The sequence below is a fragment of the Melopsittacus undulatus genome, chromosome 3, assembly GCF_012275295.1.
Source record: "Melopsittacus undulatus isolate bMelUnd1 chromosome 3, bMelUnd1.mat.Z, whole genome shotgun sequence".
NCBI classification, from domain to species: Eukaryota; Metazoa; Chordata; class Aves; order Psittaciformes; family Psittaculidae; genus Melopsittacus; species Melopsittacus undulatus.
The window spans coordinates 63,677,285-63,688,481 of NC_047529.1; the positions used below are offsets into that span (position 1 = coordinate 63,677,285).

At 39.1% G+C, this 11,197-nt stretch overlaps 1 protein-coding gene across 1 annotated transcript; it reads right to left on the reverse strand.

The window, feature by feature from the left end:
- Positions 1–976: 976 nt before the first annotated feature.
- ZUP1 (zinc finger containing ubiquitin peptidase 1) lies at positions 977–11,142 on the reverse strand. Its single transcript, XM_013130451.3, has 9 exons — positions 10,768–11,142; positions 9,645–9,755; positions 8,608–8,717; positions 7,698–7,866; positions 6,081–6,269; positions 5,595–5,763; positions 4,791–4,942; positions 4,224–4,444; positions 977–3,017 (listed from the first exon to the last, which is right to left on the reverse strand). The coding sequence occupies exons 1-9, from the start codon at positions 11,081–11,083 to the stop codon at positions 2,970–2,972; spliced, it is 1,485 nt and encodes a 494-aa protein (XP_012985905.2). The 5' UTR covers positions 11,084–11,142; the 3' UTR covers positions 977–2,969.
- Between the last annotated feature and the right edge of the window lie 55 nt (positions 11,143–11,197).

An 11,197-nucleotide genomic window follows, 5' to 3' on the forward strand; every position in this document is an offset into this window, starting at 1 on the left:
TAAATATATATATATATAAGTATATATAAGAAAAGTGTTTGGATAAATCATGTATAAGTAAAATTGAATATAAATAGACCCAAAAAAGTGAAATATTTTGTCCCTCAAATTTGAATTTACAGAGAGCTGTGACACTGTTCCAAAGGAGAAATGAACACATTTTCAAAATCATGGTAGAACAGTTATGGCTTCTGGCAAACCCAAGTTTATTATTATCATCACAATAATCACCGGAAGCTTTTCTGAGAGTTAATAAAATCCACATAAACAATAAACTACATCAGCACTTGATATATAGCAGACTCAGAAGGCTTTTCAGTCATCAGTTTGTGCCCTGCCTTGTGTAGGGCTGCAGACACTCCTGCACTATTTTCAGAAAATACAGCCTGCAGCTGAACACAAGCAGCTAGGAGCCCCCACAATGACAAATCTCCGTGACTTACTTCTGATTAGAAAAGCATATTACTCCTTCTCTTGCCCTGTCAGCTTGCAAGTCGATCAAAGTCCAACTCGGAATTTCATGACCACAGTTCAGTTTCTTCACCCCTCAGTTAACCAAATAGTCAGGGACTTGGGAACAGATCCAAACAAGATCCTGTTGTCTCTCTGACAAAGATTATACAAAGTTCAGCTCCCGTGAACCCAGTCTGACAAGAGACAACAATGAATTTAGTTAGCATCGAGCCTACTGCTTTCTTTCCAGTGGTGCCCAGCTAATGTTTGAAAGCTACCCTGCACCAGCTGCAATGCATTGAAAAGGCCATTGCTTGTTATACCATGATTACCTTGGGTGTTTGGACCTTTACATGGCAGTCCTGGGGTCAAGCTGAAAGAAGTGAGACACCAGGAACTTGACCTTTATAAATATGTAGTTAGGCCTGTGTTGCTCTTACACTCCAAAGCGCTTGTTAAACAAATAAAACCCCAAACCACCAAAACAACCCACCAACCAACCAAAAAAACATAAAACAAAAAGGAAAAAACCCAAACACAGTAGAATTTATTAGGATTTTGGCATAAAGTCATTCTTACACAAAGAACCAAGTATCTCAAATGGTTGATTTCCGTCCAGTAGGTGCCAGGAATTGCCATCACAACAGCTCTTGTAATGGCAACTTCAGCTGGATCAAATGAGACTTCCACTCTGCTGCTCACTTACAATCTACCTGCTCTGCAGTGATTACATAGGAATCAAACAGCATGTACAAACCAGTACAAAGAGATTATTTCAAATTTGGCATATTATAGCATTTCATTGAAACACTGGCTAAGTCCCAATAGCAGGCTGAACACAGTGAAGTGCTGAAATGAAGAGCTGGTGCTGAGCTACAATTCCTGCTTCTTAAGGCTTAAATACCTGGGCACAGTGTCAGATTAGTAAAGAACATGCTTGGTCTGGAATTAGCAGAGCCTTAGCCAGGAATGGACTCAGCCCCAGTCACAGGGGAAGTGAAGGGACAGTACAGAAAAGACTGAAGATACCTATCTGCAAGACATTAAATGATCACATGGCTGCCAAACTTGACATGGCCTAAGAACATATGCCACATAGAGCAGGGTTAATATGGCAGCTAATATTCCCCTATTCACAGAAACTATATTCCTAGTCTCAGCCCCTCTAGTGTCCTGAATATTTAACTCTTTCATAGGTTAAAGGCCACTTTTACATACCTACTGAAATTAATCCATTTTCATAGTTTTTTTACTTTCATGCATGTTTCAGAAAAATTGCTGATTTATGGCCTGTAATACCTTTACATGTTCATGTGTTTCATACTTCCAAAAACTACTGGTTCTTACTGCCCGAGTACATTAAACATGACAGAAGCAGGTTAATGGTAAAGACTCCTACACCTACATCTAAATGTTAACATGCAAGAGTCTAAATGAAAGGTAAGTATCTAAGCTCTAGTTACGGTAAACAGATGCTATGGCATGATTCAGTTGCTTACACAAAGGCATTGTGTGCTATCTGCAACAGACTCAATCATCCTTTCCAGCCTCCAGCTGCCCTGCTGACAAGGGATTATGCTTACATTCTGCCAGAGCAGCATGTCTTAGATATAGCAGGGTGCCTCAAATGCCCAAGATACTTGTTTCAGCACACAGCTCCAGTCTCTTAAATGGCATTAACCCTGCACAATGAAGACCCTACGTGACAATCAGTTCACACATCCTTTTGAGATGCTTCTGAGACTTACAGGGGTGCACATTATAAAACATAAAGACAGAAATCAATAGGGGCTACTATACCCCAGTATACCCCAGCGGATTGTCTTGTGCAGCCCCTAAAGCACATGCACCCCACGTTTTGGACACCACTATCTTAGACCTCACAGGCAATGCTAACACTGATCCACCCGACAAGCACACATTTGTGTTTACATGTGACACATATATGTAGAGGAACCAGCTAACTAACTGAAAAGAAGTTCAGTAGCAAACTAATCCCTTGCGGAACATATTGTATTGTGAAACCTCTAAACTGTCTGTACTTACAAATAGCTGCAGGAGAATTTTTTGAGGCATAATAGATATTTGCTGATCAAATTTGGTACAAAATAGAGCACTGGCCACAGAGGCAGTGTAAATATATTTACAGAGGTAAACCATGACCTAGCACTCCAATATAGTTCCACAGTATCTATCAACTGCTTAGTGGCAGTTACATGCAGTGCATAGTTTGCTATGGAATGGTAGGTATTGCTTGGTAATTTAAGCAACAAAGAAAATACCAAATTTTCTTTTAAGACAAGAACTCTAATACTTCAGAGTTACAGAGTCATCAAGAGGGCAGTTTTGACTGCAGATCAAGACAACAGGTCCACTCCAGTGTTGTGCTTCTCCAGAGCCCCCAGGCATTTATGGAGACTTAGTTTAAGTCTAGAAATCATGACAATAGGGTCACGGTCCAGAAGTTTAATGTTTTGCATCCAGCAAAATGCAAAAATAGGCAATAAAGGCATCTTTTAAGGAATCTTCTCTGATGTTAAGACCTGAGAAGCATGGCAGCGGGCCTAAAAAACAGATGGAAAGAGTGGAAAGAGACTAGTTTAATTAACAGAAATACCATTTTAAAGAACATTTTCAAAATTAGTAGTTTTGTAAGCTTAACTAGTATAAGAGGTTATATTTCATCATAATTAAATGGGAGCTTTCAAGACAAAATTCCAAAGAACTGATGTTTTTAAATACAAAACAAATCTTTGAAAAGAGGGAAACACCAAAACCCAAACATCCCCACCCCCAAATCCCATACAATACTCTTCTTTTTATTGTGTCCTGAATTTTAAAGCTTTTGCCAACAGAATGAAGAGAGGATGGTTGTATTTAACTGATATTCCTTACATGTTCAGGGCCAGAAAACACTTAATATCTCATTTTAATATACAGCTGTTAAATACAGTTGAGCAGGTAACACAGTCATCAGTTACTTCACAGTTTAAATAGAAGTCCATCCTGAAGCTAGTGCTAGAATATGATCAATAGTGCTGAGAAGACACCACAGAACTGGAACATGGGTCCTCAATATCAATTTCTTAGTGTAAGAAAGAGAAAGCTTAAGAAACAAAAATCGTATCTTTCATCTGAAGACTTCCAAAGTCTTAAAAAGCTATGATGCCCAAAGTGAATCATGTGGATAAGATTTATTAAAATGCCAACAGCTCAAACACATTAAGTTGCTCAGATCTGTGTTCTGAATATATAAAGATCTAAGTACTTTCAAAAAGTAGAATGCATTAGTTACAGTGTCCACGCTGAGGAGACATGGGATGGTTAAGCCTCAGTTTCTGTGAGCCTTGTTCTTCAACTATCAAAGGCTAACAAGACACCCCATAGATTTAGAAAGTCACAGTAAAAACACCTGAACATAATTCTGAACTATGAGTACTCTGTAAGTACCTTCTATGTTCACAATAAGTTATTCAGAAGAAAACCTGTAACAAAAATGAAAATAAAAAAAGCCTAATTTACATCTGCAAGCCATATAAAAGACTTTGAAGTTGTCAGTTACATCAAGGTTGCATGCATTTACATGAAAAACAATTTTTGGTTTTGGTAGCCTGTGTTTACTCAATTCACAAATAAGCAGAAAGTGGCAAAGAAGAAGGAAAGTGAAGAGATGAAAAAAAAATCACCATGAAACCATATATGCATATTAAAGAAGAGATGTAGATTCTTTTCAATTTTCTTAGACAGAAACTATTTTCTGAAATACTTACAGCCTTCTCTTCCAAGACGAGTACACCATCTACAGCCACTATCTGATATTGCTTTTCTTTTAAGCTACCCAGATATTTCCGAAGTAGTTTGAGACTAGTACCAACACTGTTTTGTTCTAGCAGTTTCTGCATTTCTTGGGAAGGACATCCCGGATCAAACAGTAGCAAACATAAGGTTTTATTCTTCTTCTCTTCTATTCCAACAACAGTACGACTATGACCTAATTTCAAAATATCAAACTTCAGTATTTTGAAAACACATAAATCCCATTTTCTTCTTCATAGTATTCTACTTATTTTCAGATCAAAAAAGACATTACTTGAAATTTAATAAGATTATTATAAGTAAACAGCATATGTCAAGAAGTTGAGATCCTAGTTACATCCAGCTCTTTCATCCAATAAAAAAACAAGCATTAATGTTGTTCTTACTAAATAAAAGAAAAAAAAAGAAATAAAGTCATGCCTTCAATTAAATGACAAAGGAATATAAAATGTTGCTCTGATTTGCAGCACATATAAAAAAAGATACAGAATAGGAAGAAACCAGTATATCGTGATACTGACCTTCATGTTGCAAGTAGATGGGTGGCTTGGATGTACACACTACCTTTGCACCGCTTCCATTATCTGCAGAATAGTAATGCAAAACCCATTCAAACAAACGAGGATGTGTACCTGTAGGGCTTGTTGGTTTATGAAAGTCAATGATTTGACACCTACAGAACATTTAGAAGGAAAGCAGCAATAAGATTTCAGGTAGGTTGTTTGTTAAAATGATTTTTCACCTCAGCTCCTTCTGCACCAAGAATGTTTTCTAAACACAGCAATTCCAGGCATCTAATGGTTGTTAACCCTTTTCCCCTTTTTTCTTTTTAAATACAGAAGTAGGGGACACATAATTATACAGCAATGGAATATATACTGTTCACATCTGTAAAATTTATTCCATAACAAAAAAAAATATTATTCAGCCTAACAAGAACTTGTGGAGCTTGCAAAAATTAAAATGTTAGATTTTTTTTGTATGGGATACACATACACTACAGAACCCAATTAACAGCTTTCAAAATTATATTTATGAATAGCTGAAATTCAGATTCTTCTAGAGAAATAAAGTTTTTAAACATTTTGGTTTTATGCATGTGGTGTAAGTCTTCACCAAGTTTCAAAGATCTAAGTAGTTACTCAGTTTATGTACCTGCATAAGCAGTTACACAGCTTTATGCTGTGCAAGATCAAATCTGTTTATAGATTGCTTAAACTTAAAGCCATAAAGTTGGCTTTGTAATCACACAACTGGCAATTCTGACCTTGAAGGTTACAGCACTTAAAATAGCACATAATAACAAAAAAAAAAGCAATACTTACTTTATTCTTAGACTGGTTAACAGTGAATAGATTTCACATGCTCCTATCCATGCTTTTGAACCATGTAATCTGTTGTTGAAGTGAGATGCCCCATGAGGATCAAAGCCTTCTCTCCAGGCATCTTCAATCATGGACTGAATCTTTGGTATACTAGGAATTGCTGTAGTATCTGGAATAGAAACGGTTTTGAATTGTGGTTACAGTTACTGAAATAATCTATTAAAAATGTTCAGCTTCTTTTATAAGAGGCAGTTGACGTTACAAAGATGCACCAAAACAAACCTGAAGCTAAAATTTCAACCACATCATGCCTTGCAAGTATTCACCCCTCTGGATCTTTCCACAGGAAGTTATAATTGTATAAAAAGCATTTAATAGGTATCATTGACCTAGTATGACTTGCTGTGCAAATGAAACAGCAAAACATCAATCAGTAGGTTGTCATCCAGTGTACATGAAACGAATAGGCAGTTTTTTGTTTAATACCTCTCAAGCAGTCATTATACAAGCTGTTTTGCAACAGTGAGGAAAGGAGCATTTGGAAATTCCTGTAACCACAACCCCAGCCTCTGTCGCCCAAAGATGAGTGGAAGTGATCTACTCCTGCCGAAAGCCATACACGCCTCACATCTTTGTTTTCGTTCTGATAGTACTCGCACAATGCTTCAATGATTCCTAAAAGAAGATGAAATACAAAGTTTATCTGTAAAATGAGCTACAATGTTTGCCATAAAAACATTTTTCCCCAGCTTGGAACAGATACAGGTTAAGACAATTTATTAAAAAATTTCTAAGTGATCCTACATTACATCTAGAACCCAAATCACAAAATCAGTGGACATGACACCTATTTAATTTTGATGGTCTTTATTTTGATGAATTCATGCACTATAAAGCTTTCAAATTCCAAGTTACTTTTCCACTGCTGCTACACAATGAATATTTTAAATTAAACAGCTTGGACTACATTATAAGCTGTGATACACATAGGAACTACTACAGTGAAATAGGAAAAATAACATCACCAATAAAGCATACCTATGCTTCCCTTAAAAAAACCATGGAAATACTTATGCATAGAATGTAATTCTTATACTCCCCACAAACTATTTTTTTCTTGAAGAAACTAAGGCAAGAAAAAAATGGTAGAGAATCTGAGAATTACTGCAAATATTGTTTTAAAAATCCATTTGCAGGATATTCCAAAGCCTGTTGTGTTACGCGAAAGAACACACCTGGGAATGCTCTCTCCAATCTGTAAATGTAAATTCTCGAAGGCCCTTTACTGCCATGCTACTGTGAAGACAATTGTTCCACAGCCACAGAACAGAATTCCTCTCTGAAGTCTAAATAACTGCCAAGAATGAAAACTTTAAATCTATTATTTCCACTCAATACATTTTATAGAGGAAATTTTATTTTACCTGTCAAGAACCACATAGATATTTTGTATGCTAGAACAACTAGCAATATGCTAAAAGACATTTGAACTGTGGTCTTGGTAAGTAAAGACAAGCAAGCCTTTTGAAAGGGAACAAGAAATCCATTGACTTTGTACGTTTGTACCAATTATAAAACATTTCAAAGAAGATGTATCAAGTAGATGTCTACTTCTCCCAGTGCTCTCCTGGACTTTGTAATCAGAGGAACACTGTGTTTACCTGGGACCCACTAACATGTTACTACAATTAACTGAAATAAGACAAAAAGCAACTGTAAATTTTAACCACTACATTAAGTCAGGGACCAATGAGTAGCAAGTAGAAAGCAAGCATACACTCAAGGACAACCAACTTGTAATAAGACATTTGCATCTTTTGATACTTTTTGTATTTGCACTCTTAACCAAACAACGTGATTCCAAGGTTCCACAGGAAAAAGAACAAAAAAGTCTTCACATTAGAATAAAAATTAGAAATACACTAAGCCTCAACTTCGTTATTAGTTTAGGACTAAGGTAATATAGATTGATCTAGAAAATTAGGATTAGAACTAGGATACAACTAATATTCAACATTCAATTATATGCTTTAAGACAAGTTTGGCCACTACAACCAAGGTCTAAAAAGTACAGCCTTAATTGTACAATTCCCGCATTTTTACCTGAGGTTTTTGTTTTCCCATCATCTATACCAAAAGCCAAACTTTCCATCATGGCAGCTTTCCTCTTGTGATAATCAAAAGGCTGCATTCTTCCTCTATCAACTTCTCTTTCCATATTCTTCAGGAATTGCTGCTTGTAGCCTCCAGAATTATCCAACCCATACCGCCTCTGTTAGGGACAGAATGTATATGATTTAAATCACATTTTTTAAATGAGCCTTTACTGATTTTGAGAAGCTGCATGAACAATCAGTAACTCTGAAAAGCAGTGAACAGCGAGACATAGAAATTTCATATTTATGTTTTAGAGCTTGCCAGGCTTTACTCCTGAATAGGAATGTGGGAATAGGAAAGCCACACCTACAGAAACATCCCTCTGCTCCCTCTTGGACAGCCAGCCATTGGCACAGAGGCAGTGAATGGCCAGGAGGTAGCGAGACTGGGAAACGAGCTATAAAGGCTGTCAGGTGGGAGAGAAGAAAGCAAGACCTAGCAGGGAATGGTCACTGGAGCAGGTGATGGTATCCAGAAGAGCATGCTGAGGGCTTTTGAGCACTCTGCCAGGCAATATGCTCCAGGCTGACCTGCAAGGCAGAGTACAGTACGAGGCAGCAGGCCTGCTGAGGCCCACAGTGGGAGCAGTACAGCATGCCCTACAAGCATCCAGCCCCATCCCAAGCCAGCATCAATCAAAGCAGTAAACCCATGTAGCTCAAGGCAGGCATCAGCATTGCTGAGAAGTTTATATCTGCCTGTAGCCACACCTCCATCACTACTTCAACACAGCCTGTCTGACTGGACAGGTCTGACCTGGCATGACAATTCCTGGTCATTACAGCTCCAACATAGGCACATCAGCTTCTAATGGCACAACTGTTCAACAGTTTACCATTTAGAAACATGACTATACCTGCAGCTTTTTAAATTCTTCCTTCTCTTGCTTATCTTCTTCTGTTTTCTGCCGTTTATCTTCTTCAGTTTGGAGCTGCTGAGCCAGTTCTAGATCTCTCATATTTCCACCTAGCCAGCAATAACATTCCAAAGAGAGAGGACTTGACTGAGAGGTTAACAACACTTTGGTGGATTTTCTTTCTTTTTTTTTAAGATTCTTTTCTAAGCAGACACACATAAACAAAACTGGGCATTATTTAGATGTATCCCACATTAATCTGAGCTATTAGCAATGAGCATTAAACAGGACTGATTGCATTCAGTTTACCAGGACTAAGAATCTTGACTTGGATGCAGTTCATGCAGTTACAGGAGCAATTACTTGGCAAGTAACATCTGTACCTCTATTAACAAACAAGCAGCTTTTGTTTGCTATGTTTCACTTCACTGTTAAAAAGAAGTCCCAGCTTCTTGAATACCACACCGTTATTAGCTTCTAGGATCACTACCAGCAGTCTTGTAAAAAAACCAAATTTAGGATCAGAGAACCAGATAGGGAATCTGCAAGATTTTATCAACCATGCTAATAAATAAAAATAATTTTGATTCCTTTCCTTTACTGCTATACCTAATGAATCAGCACAAGTGTTTAGAAAAAAGAATTGGGAAAAAAGTATGAAGTTTTCATAAGCTACAGATCTGCAGCTCATCCCACTGCAATGTGCCACATTCCATTTATGTAAAACTATGTGTATGTAAAACTTCTAAAGAAAACATAATATGGCCATCTTAACCATTTTCACTCTAAGTTTTAGGTTTTGGCTAACATAAAGTGACTTTACTTAACAACCATGCACAGACAAGTGTTTCTTTTAGCGTATAAGTAGGTAGAAACTTGGACAACTGAATTGCTATTAACTATTGTTAACTTCGTCGTATATGTGTTTCTTTTTACATAAGGTAATATTTAGTTTAACTTTTGTCCAACAGTCTATACAACATACAAATACTTGTAAATGCTTTCAAGTATTACCAAGACTGCACCCTTTCACGTACCTTCCAAAAAGCTGTTTTCCTCCAAGTGTAAATCCACATGTTCTTCAAGAATCTGAATGTTTGTACAAGTAAGACTACACATTGGACATTCATAAAGCTGTTCACCATTTCCTGCATTTCAAGAAGAAATGCAAGTTCTTGATTAATGCAATTTCTAGGGTGGGTTATCTTTCTTTGTTTGTTTTTTTGTGTGTTTTTTTTTTCTTTTTTGAGAATCATCCCCTAATTGATACAGTCTAAGATAAATAAGTTTCTTAAATAGCTACCACCAACTTTGGACAGTTAGAATAAGATTCTAGCTACACTTACAATAAGATATAGTATTCAAATAAATAATGATTTTCCGTACTCCAACTTCATTCACCAAAATATCTTTGTGGTCTCCAAACCAGTGTTTAGCACTCCATACACAAGAGTGCTGGAGCTTTCCTAAGTCTCTACCTCAAACCAAAAGCTACTTTTTCCTAACAGGTCTTGCAACTGCTCTATGGGATCTACAGGAAAATTTTTCACAATGAGAACAGCCATCAGAATAATCTCCACAGAAAAGTGGTGGACTGCCCAACACCGAACACTTTTAAGATTCAGCTAGACAGAGTGCTGAGAAATCTAATCTAGGTCATGTTTTGCCAAGAAAGGTTAGACCAGATGATCCACATATGTCCCTTCCAAACTGGTATTCTATGATCCTGTCTAGAATGAAACTTCAAGGGACAAATCAAGTTTCTGTGAGTAAAGTTATATGCCAAAGAGGTAACAACCACCTCCCAGTCACATGAAAGCATTACAGTTTACTTTCATTGATACAGACAGCATATTTTGGGAATGCAGAACACTACAGGTTGGTCAGCATTACAGCTCTGGCAAATTTTTCAAGCGACGCCTGCATTGCCTTCAGTCACTGTCACATCCTATGTGACTTCCCCCGACCGCCTTCAGTCGAGGCCCCTAATCCGCACACCCAACACTCTGAGTTCTCCAGCCCCATCCTCCAGGGCGACAACACGGCTAAAAGAGCACTCAGGCAGCGCCTCAACACAGCGGAGTCACCCGGGCGGTGCGGCCCTAGCACACCCCCAACTCCGCGGCTCTCCCAATCGATCCCCAATCCACCGCCGCTCACCTGGGCCCATGTCCCCCAGGACGTGCCCGTGCCGAGCCCAGAGGTGCGCCTCCAGCTCCCGTCCCGCTGCCTCCCCGCAGACAGGGCACTCGGGCAGCCCCTCGGGGGACGGCGGGCGGCAGGCTGCCGGCGGCCCTAGCTCCTCCGTGTCGGTGTGGCGGCGGCGCTCCTCGCAGCGCGGCGGGCCGCCGGTGGCGCCGCAAAGAGGGCAGCAGGGAGGAAGGTCAGGGTTTGTTGGCCGGGGGTGGGGGAGACGATGCCCCGCCACCGCCTCCTCAGGGGGCAGCCCCCGGCCGCACACACCGCACAGCAACATCACAACCCCTGCACCGAGAAGTTCTACCTCACGTCCTTTCCTGCCTAGGGGCGGGTGGCTGCTCTCGCGGAGCATGCCGGGAGCGCGTGGGCCCACCCTCCCGGGCTGCGCGGA